Here is a 19,224-nt window from a genome sequence, read left to right on the forward strand (position 1 = left end):
ATACCTTTATTGTCTTTGGGAGGGAGTGGGTAGCATTTTTTAGAAAGACAGTATGTCAAAGACATATGGTTAAGGTAATTAGAATTTTTTTTAGTTTAGTTTAATTTAGTTTATTTGATATTTAACCCACCCTCCCCACAAGCGGGCTCAGGGCAGGGTACAACAATCATAAAATACATCAAAAAATACAATTTCAGAATCAATCATTTGCAGAATCAATCAAGATGGTTGCTTACACATTTCTGCCCCCCAGCGTATCAAGAGGGAGGAAAATGGACAGATGAGATGCTACCAGATACATACATGGGGCAATTCACTACAACTAAACAGCCCCACGCTTTATATTAGACTGGTGGGAGGCTCAATGATGTACCAGTGCTGGCCTCAGCCATATGCCTGGTGGAACATCTCGGTCTTGCAGGCCCGCCGAAATGATGCAAGATCTTGGCGGGCCTGGGTGTCTTCAGACAGAGTTGGGGCCAGGACTGAAAAGGCCCTAGCCCTGATCAAGGCCAAGCGAGCCTCCCTGGGGCTAGGGATCACCAATAACTGCTTGCCCGCTGAACGAAGCACTCTCCGGGGCACATATGGGGAGACGTTCCCTCTAGTATGCTGGTCCCAGTCAGTTTAGGGCTTTCAAGGTCAAAACCAACACCTTGGATCCGGAATTCCACAAGGAGCCAGTGAAGCTGCTGTAAAATTGGTGTAATATGTGTCCTACATGGAACACCCATCAGGACACGTGCAGCAGCATTCTGGACCAGCTGTAATCTGCAGATCAGACCCAAGGGAAACTCTGAGTAGAGCAAGTTATAGTAGTCCAGCCTGGAGGTGACTGTTGCATGGATCACTGTTGTTAGGTCCCGGGTTGAAAAGTAGGGGGCAAGTTGCCTGGCTTGCCGAAGATGGAAAAAGGCAGTCCGGGCAAAAGCCGTTACCTAGGCCTCCATAGATAGGGAGGAATCCAAGATCACGCCAAGACTCCTGACTGATGGAATGGGCACCAATGGAGCCCCCCCCACCCAAGGCCGGGAGATGAATCCCTGCATCCGACAGCCAACGGCCCAAATACAGGACCTCCGTCTTTGCAGGGTTCAACTTCATTCTGCTCTGCATCACCCAACCAGACACAGAGGATATGCTTTTCTGCCCAGATCACAATGAGAGTTGTGCTAGGCATAGCTCCAAAGTATCTGCAGTATTACAGTTGAAACTCAACATGCAGTTCAAGCAAACCACATCATAATCTTCCATCCCTGCAGTGGTTGTTTTAAGGCAGTTTCCAGCGTCTTCATGACAAGGATATGAACTGACCTTCACAGGGAAAATATTATTTCTGGAAATTTCTCCACAGATTCTCCTGAGAGGAGCCATTCTAATCTGTAGAATGCATTCTCTGAAAAATATGTGGACAACAAGTATGGGCATCAGAACCATGTACATAATGAATGAGTTAAAATGCAAGCAGAAGGAGCTCTTGTCAGTGTTATAAACTTAAGTACTGTACTAATATGGGAGTTACTGAAACAGCCACTTTGGGGAGGTGGGGCAAGGAACAGCTGTGGAGGAGGACTAGGGGAAGATGTCATTTAGAGCCTGATTAATACTTCTGGATACCTCTGATCAGCAGTTTCATGGCTGAGGACATGACCTTCCCAGGTGCAGCAATATGCTTTCCTGCTGCACACACCTTGGACCTCAGGGAACTACATGGCTGATCACCCACTGATGGCGGAAAGAGCCAACATCAAAATATACAAGCTCCAATCTGGAACAAGTTAGAGGCATCAGTCTCTGCTAATAAATTATGCCCCCACTAAGGAATTCTGTGCACCAGTTTCCATCCATTTCTCATGTAGGTTAGTAACAAGGGTCATGGAATACTTTCTAAACAAGAGTCTTGAAAGGCCTACATTTGGTTAACGGGAATCGTAGAAAGCAACCTTTCGTCATCTGTTCTGTCTGGCAGTTGTGACTTGATGCATAGCAAGATTTTATTCATCTCTTGTTGAAGGGAGAAAACTTGTTTATCCTCATTGTTTGGTCATTTAAATAGCTAGAGTCTACCCTCCCCCCGCCCCCAAAGCAAGCAACAGAAAAATCACTAAATGTTTACAAAGATTCCTGGACTTCTGACTTTTTGGAAAAATTTATTTATACAATCTGGAGAAAGGCTTTTTAAAATTTTCCTGCCAATTCCTTATTCTGCATCTTCCTGCAATGATTTTCTTTTTTTCTTTCTTTTTTTTCTAGCCTATGTTAAACACTGCTTTTAAAAGGGAAAAGAAAGCAGTAACTGAGACAAAGAGTTGGAAAGGGAATTCTGAACTTCTTAGTCACCAAAAGAGTAATTTCTTATCCCGGACATTTTGGCCTCAAAATTTTGAATTTTTATTTTGCTACTCGCTTGTATAAAGTGAATCTGTAATTCTGTATTTTCATGCCATGTTCTGTTCCTGCCAATAAAATATACACATTTTCCAATGATTTATGTACCAGTAAAACAGCATCACCCGGCTATTTCACATCTAAATGATTGCTGTTGTATAGAAACATTGTATAAATTATGTATCAGGCATTGGCTCCTGAAGGACAGCAGCCTGGGACTGCTGAGCCCTCCAGTACCCTTCAGAGGCATGTCACAGACAAAGCCTCAGTCATCAGGGGAGGAGGGGGGTTCTGTCTCATCCTAGCCCCTGTCTCCCTTGCTCCATTCTTCTCCTCTGATTGTGAAGTAGAGGTCCAGTCCATTTCTGCTGGCTACCCTGTTTCCTGCCTTATAAGGGATTTCCAGTGGATGGGGTGGCCCTGGCCTCATTTAAAGCCTCATGAAAGGGGGCATGGTTCTGCTGAGTATGAGTAATAGAGGTGGTTGGATTTCTGGCCCAGGACTTATCTTCCTGCATTTCTCCCTCCTCTGTTACATTAAAAGGACTCTCATTTGGCCTGTGCTTGCCTGAGAGGGGTGGGGATGCTTTTGGCCTAATCCAGGGGGCCACCTGTGGGTATGGCTCAGCGGCAGAGCACTGCCTCCTCTTTGTGCTGCACCCACCCCACTCTTCCCCATTTGTTCTTAGGTGGGGCTTTCCCCAGGGGCTCACTGTAGCTGCTCCAGCTCTTGCAAGGCTGGTGCTGCCTTCCCTCTGCCAGGCAAGGTAAGTCCAACTCTGGTCACTATGTGTAAAACTATACATGTGTATACAATACAAATTAAGCTACAAAACTGAAAGCAAAAAAAGAACAGAGCAACCATTTACAAAAAATAAGTATGAATTGCAATTGCTCATCCTTATTCACAACTGACTTTTTAGTATCCTATTTATAGGTCAAGCGCAGGACAACTCCCCCCCAAGACTTTCTTTTGTTTTCTAAGGTGAAACGTTCAGAGATCTCAACAAAAAAATTGTGTTCTCTGTGTCCATGTTAGTTAAATACCTTGACAGAAATTCTCTGTGGATATAGAACTTTATCTAAGCAGAGAAATATGTAAGGGGATAAGAACTGAGGGGAGAGGGTGCGGGGGTGGGGGGGCTTTCACTCATTTCCGTCTTCGAGTGGGATAAGCATGATTCTAGAAGGAAAAGACCTGGATTCTCCATCAGACACGGGAGTGTGCAGCAGTTAATGTCACAACCTACCCTAGGTCCAAGCCCTTCACTTGTTTTTTTTTTGCTTGTTTGTTTTTAAATTTTCTACCAAGCACCTCAGTCTCAACCAGGGTGTCCCACTTCACCAACCACACCCTCCCTTTATAATTTCCAGGACATTCAGATGTGTGGTGAAGATATTCTATGGACTAGCTGATCCTCACAAGGACAGAACTTATGTTCACCAGGGAAGTTTACCCTCTGCTTATGTTACCTGGCTCATTTGGAGGGTGAACACGTTCCTGTAGATCTGAAAAGAGGTCACGTGGGTTTTGCCCCCCTCCCATGTGATTCCTTTTCTTCCCCACTGCCTCCCCTCCAAAGGAGGGTAAGCTGCTGCTTTAAATTCATTCTGCTGCTTTATTTTCACTTGTGACGAGTGAGTGAGTGAGTGCAAGCCGGGCTACTGGGCCTGGATCTCCAAAGGAGGGTAAGCTGCTTTAATTCATTCTGCTGCTAAATTTTCATTCGTGACTCGTGAGTGAGAGAGAGAGTGAGTGAGTGAGTGAGTGAGTGAGTGAGTGAGTGAGTGAGTTAGGGTTGCCAGCTCCAAGTTGGGAAATTCCTGGGGATCTGGGAGATGAAACCTGGAGAAATCTGGAGGAAGTGGGGTTTGGGAAGGTAAAAGACCTTGGCATGGCATAATTCCATAGAGTCTACCCCTCAAAATAGCCATTTCCTTCAGGTGAACTGATCTCTGTGGCCTGGAGACCAGTTGTAATTCCAGAAGATCTCGAGCCACTACCTGGAGGCTGGCAACCCTAGAGTGAGTGCAAGCCGGGCTACTGGGCCTGGGTCTCCAAAGGAGGGTAAGCTGCTTTAAATTCATTCTGCTGCTTTATTTTCATTCATGACTAGTGAGTGCGTGCGTGTAAGCAGGGCTGCTGGGGCTGGCTCTCCAAAGGAGGGTAAGCTGCTTTGAGTTCATTCTGCTTTATTTTCAGGAAATACCTGGAGATTTTGGGGAAAGGGGCCTGAGGGGTGGGTGTTGCCTTCTAACACACTTCCGGTGATGTCAGGCGGTGTGGTATATGCTAATGAGTTATGCTAATGAGTTCCTGCAGTTCTTTTTCTACAAAATGACCCCTGCCTGGGACAGATTAAATTACTAAATGTAACACTCACTGGAGTTAGGAAAAAGCACAAAGTAACACATTTATTTAGCTGATAAAAGTGACTTACTCTTCTCCAGCTCTTTTCAGAGCTTAATGTCACAGAGTGTACACATTTACAGGTCAATATCTTTGAGTGGTTCAGGCTTGTAAACATAGACTAGAGGAGGAAATATGATTATTAATTTCTGCAGAACTTGGATGAGGCGAAGGGTTTTCATGGAATAGTGTCTTCATTTTGAGTGTCTTCATAATTTCTGCTATTGCCATTTACAGGCACAGGTACTGTCAAACCATTTGTACCTTACCAGGAGTAATGATTCTGTGTGCGCAGAGCTTAGTTTGGCAGGGACTGGGGGAGTAACTGTAATTCTACTTGTTAAAGTAATTTGTTTAATATGGATGAGAGGCTGGAAGAAGGGAAGAGGAGTTTCTGTCCTCAAATATTTACCATTCCAACTTGTACTGTGACTCAAATTCCCTTTGTTTATGCTTTTATGAAGCTGGTGGCAAAGACTGGGTTCCCTTCTTCATGAGCGTTTCACCGTTTCAGATGCTTGTAGGATTATAAATGTTTTTTGGGGACTGGAATGTTCATGGCTTGCTCTGCTTCACAACAGAAGAAAACAACATTCCAAGTGTAAGCCAGAAACACTGCAACCATTACATCTTTCTGCCATGACATAAGCCATGATTAAATTTGTGTGGGGAGGCACAGCTCTGACATTTCCCATCTAAATGTTTTCCAGTTTTCAAACATAGCTGTAAACCCTGGTTATACTACTTCAATCATCCCTTCACAATTTCCTTCATTTACCTAAAATTTAGTATGATGTCATTTGTCCACATGAGTAACATTAAAAACACCCAATCAGAATTTTAGGTGATTGTGTTACATTTACTTAATTTTCACTGACACAAACAGTATAAAGTAAATTTTGGTACTTTTTCTATGTGTGAATTTAGTAAGAATGTATTTAGTGCTTGCAATACTGCAGAATACTTAACATGCATAATGTCCCTTTCAGTGTTAAACTTGGTGTTTGAGATTCTGCTATTCTACAGTATATAGCAAGGGGTCCTCATCCTTTTTAAGTCTGTAGGGGCCTTTGGAATTCTGACATAGGGTGGTGGGCGCAACCCCAAAATGGCTGCCTCAGGAAGCAGAGTCAACCAAAATAGATGCCACAGGAGGCGGAGCCAACCACAGAATGTCAAGGAGTAATGTTATGCATAACTCTTCAACATAATGCATAATTCTTCAACATTTCAGGCAGAAGCTCTGTTTAACAGGTTGAGTTTTAAAATGAACATACTAATTTTATTGTATACATACTGCTTACCTTCAGTCACTCAATGAAAGCTTTGTGCTGTGTTGGCAGCTTCTCCAAAACCAACATTTTAAAAAAGTCTGCTCAGCCAATCAGAAGCCCTACTGGGCACCACATTGGGGACTCCTGGTCTACAGCCACAGAAGAATGGCTGATCCTAGAACAAACTTTCATTTCAAAGAAATAAAGATCTCATTTGGAAGGGTGAATGTTCTGAGCCATAAGGCATGTCCAGATGTCAATTTTAAAAACCAAAAGTTCAGAACTGCGAGCACTGCACCCTAACAAAATGGATCTTAAATTGTAGTTTATTACGTTAATGGATAACATTTCAATGATGGAACAAGATTATCCTTAAGAGACACAAACTACTTAAGAAGTCTTGGTCTGTGTTGAATTTTGGAATATGAATTTTTCATTGGAATCTGTGAGGAAAGAAGTGTTGCATGGATATAAGAAGTAGATATGAATATTATGCACATAGTTTGGATTTGTTTTGTATTTTTGTATGTTGTATTTGTTTAGATACATGTTTGACGTTCTGATTTTAAAAAATGTCAGAGATTCACCAAGATATGGGCCATGTTACCAGAGGCGGCTATTTCACTTTGCTTTTCTAAATTCAAAATTTCTGTATGGAAATCCCTTGGAAAAGGGATACCCATTTATCAAGGAAGGCTTTATGTATATATTGTGAAGTGATAAAGCATCAAACTTCAGGGAGCTGTCATGCAAGCATGCCTATTATGGCTGTTGATATACGGGTTTGTTTACGTGTATTCCTTATGGATTTGAAGCTATGAACACAAATTTACAAGAGACAGGGCTTATTTGGTGATGGTATTCCCTCCTTTGGCACCTATTTTATGTTCCTTTAGGTGCCAGGCCCAAACATTTCTTTTTACCAGGATTTTAACTAAGGAGTTCCATTGTTTTTAGCTGTTTCATAGTCTGCTGCTAGCCCGAGCACAATGTTATCAATATCGTTTTAGACTGCTGAATGTTGTTCTTCTTTGCCCTTATCTGTTTTTATTAGTTTGACTTGATTGTATTCACTTGCTTTTAATTACGTGATTTATTTTTGTTGACTTGTTTTTATCGTCTTGGTTTTGTTTTGTGAGCCAAAGTAAGCAAGTCTGGAGAGGTAGCATACAAATTTTCTTAATTAATAAAGTAATTGAAGGGCATTCCACAGTGATCCATGATGACCAACGAACATTTGTCCCACATTTCTCAAGCCTTAGGACAAAATAAAGCTTGAATGATATGAGAAGTCTCTTCTGCAATGACCTACAGATCAGTACTTGGGAACTGAGACATGACTAAAGAATGGATGCGTTCCACAGATGGAATTCTGTAGCATCCAGTGTTATGTCTGCTATATGCATTGTTCCTGTACTTCTGACCCATCCTAGTTGCTAATGGATCAAAGCTTGAAAAGGTGAATCAAAGCTAATTCAGTTGCTTGTGTTACTGCCTTTACATTTCTCTCATATGACAAAATACCAAGTGATATTAGTTGTAATATATTCGAATTCTGTATTGCCAAGTCTTGTATCCAACATTCAGAGGAGCTCTGCAGGTGTTATCTTTATGTAAAGGTCCAAGGTGATGTCAGGGTAGTCTGATCTGGAAATGCCCTATAAAATTTGATAGAGGAAACCATCTGGATTTCTAATGTATTGCTTCCCTACAGGGTGGAACAACTTTTCATGCTCCAGTCTCCCAGTTTAGATCTTGAATGAAATTAATCTTCTCCTCCTTTGAATGGATCCAACTTTTCTCTCAAGCAGCTGTTTCTTTCTGTTCCCCAATTACCTTAGAGGGGCAGGCAGTATTTTTTTTTCCTGCAAAAAAAGCAAAATCTTTTAAGTGCTCATCAGAAACTTTCAGGAATGTCACAGGCTTTAACTACCACATAGAGCCTGTTTGCTCTCTTCCTCATAAATCCAAGCAGCCTTTACCATGGAACATTTGGCATTTGAAGCTGTGTACTCTTTGCCAAACTTCCAGTATTTGAGACCAGGTGGATTTTTTTTTTAAACTTGACATTTGTTCAGACCAAAAATAAATAATAGAAATGCCACTGATGTTGGCTGGATTCTCTCTGGAGTTGCATTTGGGCAGTATGACTGCCAGATAATTTTTTAGAGAACGGCAGGATTTTTATTTACATTTATAGTTTGCCTTCCTCATTGAGACTAGAGGCGGATTACAGAGTGTAAGTCAATGCAATCAGGATGGGACATCCAATAAACAATGTAGTGGCACATGTCCTGTAGCATGAGGAGAGAAGAAATTCCCATGCTTCTTCTCTATGGGTATTCTGATATTCTCTCTAGATATTCTGGAGAATATCTAAAACAGCCATGTTGAGGTTCTGAAATGCATGCGACTCTTCACAAATGTATAAACTGGGTCTTGAAGTTTTTTATAAGGTATGACATGATTAGCACTGGTTCCATTAAAATCTAGAGTAACCTCAATAATATAGTTCTGTCCTGCACTGCTGTCATAAAGTGGAACTAGCCATTACAAAGGAAACTCAGATTTTCTATGAATTTCTCACCATTTTCTTCCTGATGATGACTGCTGTAACAACAATGCATGATCTGACATCATTATGTTGTGTGTTTCCCTGCCTCTCCAGGTAAAAACTAATGATGTCAGATGGGGGCTTGGAAGCCAACAGGGTATATTGTTTTACTTGATTTCACTAAGGGGGCAGAAAGAAATAATTGAGTTGCATTCAACCAGGCTTTTGTTTGGTGAAAAAAGGAGTGGGTCCTCTTTGATCCTCAAAAGGCTGTGCTGGGGATTATGGGACTTACATAAGAAAACCCATGTGGGGTGTAGTAAGGAGGGGGATTAAGTGAGATTGTGCAGAAAAACAGGCTGGATCCAACCCATGGAGCAGGTACAGCTTTGCTTCTTTTGTAACATGTAGTGCATTTTATTTACTTCATTTATATTCAGCCTTTCTCCCCACTGAAGACCCAAAGCAGCTTACGTAATGTTCATAATGCAGTACATAAAGCACATTGTCCCGTAGTGGACACTAGTGCAGTGCTTCCCTAGGAACAAAGCAAAAAAAACAGAAATTCAGAATTTAATAATTGCTTTTTTTCCTCTGCAGGCACCTGCATAATAACCAGATCCAGAGTTTGGGAATACAGGGTTTTGAAGGACTCCATAGCTTGGAAACTCTGTGAGTGATTTCCTTTTTCTTTATACCTGTTCTAAATCATCCCCCTTGAAAGACTGGGGTTGTTGTGCAATACCCTGTATATTTCTCCCACCTTTCTACAACTTGGTCTGAAAAGAGAAGACTTTTAGGGACTGATCACAGAAAGCTGAACTAGGAAATTGCTGTGCTAACCCATTCTCAAAGCAAATGTTCTTTTTGGATATTATTTAACAGTATTATTTAACTCCAGAAGTATCAGGAAAACCTCGTTGTGAAACTTCTCCAGAAAAAAATGCACATAGACTGCATCTTACATCCAGGTTGTCAGTTTGCTTTAGAGACTTGGGGAAACAAATATATGGATGAGCCTGAGGGAATTTGAGCAGAAGCCATGGAAGATTCCAGGAAGAACAATGGATTTTGTACAGAGCTGTAGAGCTGTGATTACTCATTCACATCAAACTATATGCAACGGAAAATAAGCGCAAGTAATGGGAATAGACATAAAAGCTTTGAATGCTGAGATGCCAGAAGTACGCTGGAGTCTTGGCACAAAGTGAATCATGGCAGTCCTAGCAGAAATGTCTGTCCTTTTCTCATAAGCCAGCACTTTTGCCTACTGTAAAAGCATTATTTTTATTTCATTTTTGTCAAGCATGGAATACAAAAAATTATATTACCAGAGATACAGCAGTGCTTTCATATGCTTTTCTGGAAGCATCTAGCTGGACAAACCACAGGTGCAGATAAAATTATGTGGTCCTTTCCTGTCTAAACATTACATGACCCCATGAAGATTAGCACCGCCATGAGAAGTGACTATATTATTTGTCCTGTCCATGTAGTTTTCCTCTATCCAGATGTTCTATTGTAGTATGGGCGTGCAGTGTGGGAAAGTGTCTTTCATATCAATGAAACTGGAGACTTTCTAGAAAGGAAGTCTCAGCATCTCCAAGAGTTAAATGCCACTTCTCCATGCTCAGAAAAAATAAATCTGCCTGGCTATGATGGAAATTGCCTGCTTTGTATATGATGGTCTATAAAACACAAACAAACAATGAGATAAATCAGCATTCCAGAATGTCAGACCAAAAGATTTTTGCCTTCTGTTGTCCAGAGACCTTTTCCTCCACTCCAATAAAATGGCTATGGTTTTAATTATAGAATCACATTGTCAAAAGAATAAGTGGGACACAAGAGAGAAGGGGACAGGACGAAAGAGACTATCCCAGCATAAAAGTGTCACTCAAGGAGATAAAGCTGCCACCCAGATGTGAAATTTTGCCAAGAACACAATGTATCGTCTTGTCTCTAGAGAATCTGAGCCAAGGATTAGGAAGAGGACAACATCAAGGAATAAGGTTTCCAGACAATACACATAGCATTTTCTCAGGCTATTCCTGGGGGTTTCTTTTAGGGAGAGGAGTCAGCGAAGGATTTGTGAGGTACCTCATAGATGATTGCTACTATTGTCCTTCCAGGGAGGTTTTCAGAGACTGCAGTCTCAGACTTGTATGGCAGGAAAAATAGTAGCGAGTATGCACATGGTCCAGGATGTACTAGCACGGTCTATGACTGCAAGAGATACAGGTGTGAACACCTTGAATCCCACAGTATAGTTCCTTTGGGTGCACAATCTCTTGGACCAACCTTGTAATGTCCAGATGCAAAAAAATTAAATAAAAAATCCACCATTGTCCTTAAGTGCATCTCAGGACCACAGCAATGTTTCACAACTTAACTTGAAAGCAATATTCTTGGCATACTGTGACTTGCAGCACAAAGATGATCAGATTAACAGTCCAGAAGATATTGGTATCTGTATTTCATTTCCAATTCAGTTTCATGAAATCAAAGTAAGGGCAAGCAAAGAATGTTATTTACATTGTAGCAGGCTAGTGCACAACCAGAAATCTGTATGTTTAGCCACAAATACACTAGTGTTTCATAAATGTTTTCTTTGCTGCAGAGCCAAAGGCAAAGATTACTCTGTGAGTAATCTGTCTAAAGACAAAGAGACAATAGTATTCTAGGAGACAAAATTATTTGTTGAATGAAATGCCAGTATTTCATTGCTATCAGTTGCCCTTATAATACTGTTAGGAATGTTGTTTTTAAAATCCAGTAGAAACTCAACACACATGAAGCTGCCTTATACTGAATCAGACCCTTGGTCCATCACAGTCAGTATTGTCTACTCAGACCAGCAGTGGCACTCCATGGTATCAGGCAGAGTCTTTCACATCACCTACTGCCAGATCCTTTTTAACTGGAGGTGCCAGGGATTGAACCTGGAACCTTCTACATGCCAAACAGATGCTCTACCACTGAGCCACACACCCTTTTCATATCCAGGGATTATTAGCAACAAGGGCGGGACAATGTTGGCCAGACTAGGAATTTATAGGCACATAGCTGCAGTTCCATCTAATACCCACACTGACGCCACAGCAGACTAACCCAGTTTATACATGAAGAGAGCCACATGGATGGCCACAGAATAACATGCCATTGTCAAGATATCTCTGTGTGAAATGGCTCCTCAAATAGTTCTGGTAATTTCCCTGAGCAAGCACAGATCTTCTGTTTTGTTTTTTCAAGCACTGTGTGAGCTGGTCACACAGCTTACCAACAGAACAGCACCATGTGGCTGTGTTTCAAGTAACCACTTCCACCTTTGAACTACTCTGACCGTGAAACAGTTTTTCCTAATATCCAGCCGGTACCTTTCTGCATGTAATTTAAGCCCATTGCTTCGAGTCCTATCCTCTGCTGCCAACTGGAACAGCTCCTTGCCTTCCTCCAAATAACAGCCTTTCAAATATTTAAAGAGAGCAATCATGTCCCCCCTCAATCTCCTCTTCTCCAAACTAAACATTCCCAAGGCCCTCAGCCTTTCCTCATAGGGCTCAGTCTCCAGACCCCTGATCATTCTCGTTGCTCTCTTCTGCACCCTCTCGATTTTGTCCACATCCTTTTTGTAGCGAGGCCTCCAGAACTGCACACAGTACTCCAGGTGCGGTCTGACCAAGGCAGTATAGAGAGGGACTATGACCTCCTATGATTTCGATGCAATGGCCCTTTTGATACAACCCAAGACTGAGTTTGCCTTTTTTGCCACCGCATCACACTGACTGCTCATATTTAGTTTACAATCCACTCTTACTCCAAGATCTCTTTCACATACACTACTACCCAGAAGTGTATCCCCCATCCTGTATTTGTGTGTCACGTTTTTGTGGCCCAGATGTAATACTGTGCACTTACCTATGTTGACTTGCATCCTGTTCACAACCGCCCACTTCTCCAGAGTATTCAGGTCTTGTTGAATTTTAACTCTGTCTTCTTGGGTGTTTGCCACTCCTCCCAATTTGGTATCATCAGCAAATTTAATGAGTAGCCCGTTTACCCCTTCATCTAGATCATTGATAAAAATATTGAAAGTACCGGGCCCAAAACCTCCCCACAACATAGTACAGTAATTTTGCACCACTGGTCATGGTTTACTAAGCTGTCCCCACACAGGGGGTTAGCCTTGTTGTAACTGATATTTTCTTAAGCAGGGGAAATGAGCAATGGAGCACTAACAAGCATGCAACATATACAAAGTAATTTTTTAAAAAAGAAGCATAATTAGGAAGAAAGGTAGCACTGGTGATATTTGTCACTTAAAGAATTTTATTTCTTAATAAACTAGATATGAGTTTCCCAAAACCGAAGGGCCATTGTAAGGAAAGATTGTGGCAAACTGCTGTTTTCTGCAGCCTTTAAGATACTAATGGGAGACATCAAGGTCTCCTAATATGGCATGAACTCCTGCTTTGAATCACACATGTTGCCTGTGCATCAAAAGATGGTAGATTAACATGGTTACCTCGGGGAGAGATGCTTTGCACATTTTATTAAAACTTGTATCCCAGGAGGAAAAGGAGAAGCAACACACGTATGTGACAGGAGCAAGAATTTGAAATATATTTCATATATTTGACTTACAGCTGAGCTGAAATGAGGTCCCCCGCCCTGCCTGCCCTGCCTGCCCGCCATCATTGCTCTTGTGCAATTAATTGGCAAAATATCTGCCCCTCCAGCAATTGCTGATCTTGCCACCAAGACATCTCCTCTCATTTGAGATCACAGGAAGAAAGGGGAACCTCCAAGTTCTTTCTCTTTTGTGCGGCTTGGCACAAAAAGACTTCCTTTGGAAGTCATTGTCAAGGAATGCAGCCAGTTCACCTAGGGATAGAAGACAATATATTCAAAGAAGAAACAGCACCACCCTAAGGGCACAGTGGTCACAGAGCCAAGCTTTATTCTAGCAAGTTGATTGATAGTAGTTGGTTTTTGAAACTGCTAGCCAAGACTTCTACCAAAACTAACATTAAATCATAGAGTTCAAACTATCATGTGAAACAGTGCAGAAACAACAAAAGAATAGTCACAGGAATGAACCAAAAGGAGATTACAAATTTTTATCAGCAGATCTAAAGACAGTGTGGTGTAGACAGGAGGGTGGGAACATGGTGTTCTAGAATGAATCTCCTAGCAAAAGCAGCAGGAGGCTTGTTTAAAAAATGTCATAGAGGAGAAAAACAGTACAAAAGAAAATAACATCGTCTATAAGAAGATAAGAAAAATAGATATAGAAATCAAGGGTGACATATAACATTGTCCTTTGCAACATGGAAATCAAAAAAGATAGAATTACACAGGTTGGACATTTTGTGTTCTTTAGTGGTTGCTGCCTTCATTTGTCATCTGTATTAAATCAAATCCATTATTTTAAATTGCATATCTGATAGACAGCTATCTTATATGATATGCTTTGTGCTGTAACTTGATTGTATATTAGTGTGAAATTGACACTGCACATAGATGTTATCACAGTGTTGAGATCTCTAGTGCTAGAATCAGTGTCAAGTATAGTTTGTCCATAGTATTTCTCTTTAAACAGGTATATTCTGACAGGATAAGTTTTATCTCATGACAGCCTCAACGTAGTGAAAGAAACAGGCAGAGCCTAAAGATGCTGTGCTGGTTCTAACATATAAAGACAAGCAAAAAACAGAGATCCAGTGATTTTCACAAGGATCACGGATTTTCCCAATTTTCTTCTCCCCCAACCATGTAGTCTAACTGTCCCAAAGTTAATTCCCAGGGTCATACAACATGGAGGGAGTAATAGTCATGGATGGAAGAGGCAGGAAGTGCAATTTCATCCCCTTTGCTCTCACTGCAGTCCACCAACTTGCATAGCTATACTCCCCATGGGTTCCACAACCTTTGGAATCAATTTTCCTGGGACCAGAAGGGACTTTGGGGAGGGGGGGGGATGGAAAAAAGGTACAACCATTAGTGCTGTCTCCTGATGGATTGCTGTATCCAATCGAATATATTAAATAATTATTTATTTTTTCAAGGACACAATATATATATTACATATTCTGAAAATTAAAATTGTAGTTATGGGTCAGGCCCTATGAAATGAATGAATTCATATATAAATCTGAGCTTGCTTGTGCGTGTGTTCATTGATTTTTCTCTGCTGCTTCACTGCAACTATCCTGTCATCTTCCCATTACATTCCTGGTGGCTGTTCTTGGTGAACAACTACAGACAGCCATGAAGTAGTGTCGCAGACTCTTCAGTCCTCAAGGGGACTGGGAGTGGGTGTCAATAGCAAGACGCACTTCTGGGGGGTGGGGCAACAGCTTCATCTCCTAGGATAACAAGACACCACCAGACCCTCTTAACTAACCCTAAGCTTGGAGACCAAGGAACTAAGCCTTCAGCCCTTCCAGGTGTTACTCAAGAAGTCAGCCCTGCAAGGTAGGATGCCTGTAGTCTGAGTTCCTCAAAAACAATTATTTGGCAGCACAAACCAAATAGGCCAAAGTAGTGGATTCAGGTTCAAGCCCCAAAACCCAAATAACACCACAAAAATATAATTAATAATGCTTAATAAATAATTGTACAGGAAAGAACATAATAAAAGCTAAATATCTACTCTGAAATACTGTACAGGATTTGGATACCTAATTCAGATGTTACTTCTCAGGTCAAACCACAAAAGTCAAACAGTACTCCAAAGTCCAGGAACAAAAGGCTTAAAGCTGACACCTAAACCAGTTGTCAGGTCCAGAGTTCAAGATGGTTTGTAAGTGGGAAGTGAGCCATAAACAGCACAGAACAGCATGGCCTGATCCTACTTGACCAATCAATGGTGTTACTAAGACATGTGACCACATTTCTATGCAGCTGAAACATGTTCACAATCACAGCAATTTGCCCCTACCAGAGTTCCTTGCGCTAATGAGAAGTAGAGAGCATCCCTCCTGGTCTTTGGCACTAAGACCCTCTCATCCCCATGATCTCATCCACACCCATGTGCCTTAATTTCCTCTTGGGGAAAGTGCTAACTTAAAGCTTCAGTAAGTGTTCAGAGGTTTCTCTTTTGTGGCCTGCTTGATCCCAAAAGCCTGGACCAGTTTTTAAAAGGCAAGAAATGGACTAGCAAGCACCAGTTTCTTGACAAGTAGTTGTCTACGGCAGTGTGTGTGTGACATTTGATACACTGGTCATCATCATTCCCTAAAGCAAAGAGAAAAGGGAGGGTGCTTTCAAGCCTCCCCAAACAAAGGTGGAACAAAAGTTGAGAAGGAGCTCGAATAGATTATAAGCGATCAACTGAGAATATTAAATTATATATTTAGGCTATTTCTATGCTGTTTCTTCAGAGGCCTGCTCAAGGTGGCTCAGAATCACAATATTAAAAAAAACCCAAGCCATTAAGAAAAGAAGTGGTTGCAGTCAGTTTCTTATATTCAGTTGATTGTATATAATCTATTTATGCTCTTTCTTTGCTTTTGGTTCTTCATGATTGACCTACCAAGTGGTGAAAAGAGTCTTAATATACTTGTGCATCTGATCCAGTGAAGCAGAAGACTAACAGTGAAATCCTAAGCAGAGTTACTCCAGTCTAAGCCCACTGAAATTAATGGGCTTAGACCAGAGTAACTCTACTTAGGATTTCACTGTATGTCCTCTTCACATGCACCCATAGTAGCATAGGAGCTGCTTCTCCTGGCTAAGTGCAGTCCCCCACAGCTGCAATATGGATATAAATATTGGAAGCACACAGGCATGGCCAGCCACCTGCAGCTGAATTGGGTTGCGCCACTGGAAAAGGGGCTGCCATGCTTCTGCGGCTTTTCGGTATTTGGTGAGAAACAAACAAATTGATGGCTCATTTACCAAGTGTTGCATGTAAATTGTGGTAAGTTTCCACTCAGTAAATTCACTTTCTATGTCCAGCTATCAGGCAAAAAGGACCTCGCCTTCCTCCAGCAAATAACATCTTAATACTAGAACTGCAGTAATCTATCCTACTTGTGTGGGCTCCAGAGCTTTATAGGTTATTTCTTGAACACTTCAAAAGACAGCCGAAAGCCTTAGGGTTTCTTTTTTAGACTCTTGAGTAGACTTTGAGCTCTCTGTTCTTACAGCCTAACAGATTCTAATTAAAGGGAATCTTCTCCCTGAGATAGTGGAGACAGGAGCTGTGATGGACTACTGGTTTTTAAGGAGACAGCACCCTCTTAAGGAACATCTGATAACTGAGGTAGATAAAATAAGGGGTGTCATAACAAATGATCACTCTCCATTAGAAAACAACATGCAAGTTTCCCTCTCTCTAGGTTAAAGGAATACATTCAAGAAGAACAGAACAAAGTAAAAGCTATGTTGCAACCTAATTAAGCCTAATACAGATTGTTCCATTGTAATACATACAAAAACAAACAAACACTACATTGGCCAAATCCCATGCCATTCCAAGGGCTCCTAACCCTCAGAAACAGCTTTTTGGGAGACTCCCCTGCAATTGCAGCAAAAATCCCTTCTGTGAGTTCCGTGGAATTAATAATTTCTTAGGATCTATGCCCACGTTCTTGTGGTCCCAAGCCTGTAGCAAAACCAGGTTCTTTTAGCTCCTTGGTGAGTGACAGGTTGATGGGTCAACAAGGCACTTTGGGTGAAACAGCTTTCAGTTATATTTAATCTCTTGTCCAGAGCTAGTAGGCAAGATACAAAACACAGGTATAAATATTATCAGTACCATAAATCTTCCATCCCAGTGACCTTATTTTCTATAATCAGAAGATCCTAAATCAAAAATTTTGAGTTTATAGATGACCTGAAAGTCACCAAGACCAAAATTCACCGACTAGACCCAAGCCAGAACAGTCCACTTTAGCAGACCCTAATCCTAGAGTTTGTTACAAAAACATCCTGCTCATGCACAAAATAATGTTCCTAATAATACGTTAGAAAAGAGGTTTTGATTTTCTCTCTCTCCTGCCTTCTCCCAGTTCTCCCCTCTCCCTTTTGTTCTGTCTGGGTGGATAGTTTGTTAATACTTTTGATGCATGGAATCACTTGCGTGTCCTAATTCCCCTACCTTGGAGGTCTGTGTGATTTCCCTTTAATCTGCTTGTTTCCTATGTTTATTCTATTCAGGCTCTCTGAATATTTCTTTACACCTTCTAAACTTGTGGTAGCACTTCAGCACTGAGTCAAAAGATCCCTATTGCGGGCACATGGGGTAACTGCTTTACGTGTTGGTTTAAGGTTACTTGGTTTGGAGGAGCATGTAGCAATACTCCCTTGGACAGTTTGCTTCAGTATATAAATATGAGCCAGCTCCTTCTCCACACACACCATGGTCCCAATTAGGGAACTGAGGAAAACCCACAACTAACTCCTGACTGTTGTATACTCCATAATGAGTAAACTGGCCTTAAGAGTGATGCTGTGGAGGAAAGGTAGTTTCTCCACATCAGGCTTCTGAGATCAGGTTGTGAATGGGCTCATGTTCAAGAAGTAGAACCACCTTCCTGTGAATATGTCTAGAATACATGTGTGCCTAACCACATTGTAGTATGGGACATTAGCACTGCTTTATCTACAAGAACTAATTGCAGACATTAACAGGGATGGTTAAGACAAATTGATAGGAATCTTGGAATATACAAGCATCATTTTAATATCAGAAACGGATCATAAGTTAAAATCCTCTGATTCTCCCATCTTACTATGCCCACTCTTCTTTTGAGCACTGTTGACTGAAGAGGATCAGTTCATTCACTGAAGCTGCAGTTCATTAGGCCTTCCCTTTGGCCATGTCCTAAAGCAGAGAATGCCAGCCATTGTATATGCCCAGTTTCATAGTTTATAGGTACTTGAGTGTTATGTGCAGTTGAGTTGCTTTGACTTATGGTAACCCTATGAATGAATGACCACCAAAACGTCCTGTCATTGACAGCCTTGCTAAGGTCTTACAAATGAGCTGCAAAACAATGCTGTGTTGTTTGGTGATAAAATTTGGAAGATCCTCATGAAATATAATAGTTTTGATTATGATTCAAAGTCTAAAAAGAATTAACTGCTGTTTGAATTTCGTACATGGATAATATCCATGTTTCAGTTTCAGAAGCAAGCAGCCTGTTCAGTTTTAAAGCCCACATTGGAAATCACTGTCGAGTTGGAAATATATTATATATGACCATAAACTAAGAGACTTATAAATTGGTTTAAACCACCCAAATCTGTCTTACTTCTATAAGAAGGCAGAATGAACTGACAAATGTAATATTATTTCCAAAGAACCAACCAGATGTCCTAGAATAAAATGAACATAAGAAAAATGTAGCTGAATGAGGGCCTCTCTCAGCAAGTGAATGAAGAGCTATGGTTAGCTAAAAATGTTCTCAAGACCCCTGGAAATATCTTCATTTCAGAGGGAGGGTAGAGAAGTGAGAAGACGCAGCTGTCACTGCTGATCTTGACTACCGGCTGCCACTTGCCCAGGAGGCTGAGCTAGCTTCCAACAGCAGCCAAGAGACACTCACTACAGGCAGGGAGGAGAGCTGTAAGGGAGCAGCTAACCAGTA

General features: G+C 41.3%; 1 protein-coding gene and 1 non-coding gene across 2 annotated transcripts in view; one reads left to right on the forward strand and one right to left on the reverse strand.

Annotated features, from left to right (window-relative positions):
- LGR6 (leucine rich repeat containing G protein-coupled receptor 6) overlaps positions 1 to 19,224 on the forward strand; it is a 187,419-nt gene that overhangs the window by 134,244 nt on the left and 33,951 nt on the right. The window contains exon 6 of the mRNA XM_054981772.1: positions 9,227 to 9,298. Coding sequence (XP_054837747.1) covers positions 9,227 to 9,298 — 72 coding nt within the window. The remainder of the gene's footprint in view (positions 1 to 9,226; positions 9,299 to 19,224) is intronic.
- On the reverse strand, positions 11,548 to 11,619 carry TRNAA-GGC (transfer RNA alanine (anticodon GGC)). The gene has a single exon. It is a non-coding gene; the product is annotated as a tRNA-Ala (tRNA).

The sequence above is a fragment of the Eublepharis macularius genome, chromosome 5, assembly GCF_028583425.1.
Source record: "Eublepharis macularius isolate TG4126 chromosome 5, MPM_Emac_v1.0, whole genome shotgun sequence".
NCBI lineage: Eukaryota > Metazoa > Chordata > Lepidosauria > Squamata > Eublepharidae > Eublepharis > Eublepharis macularius.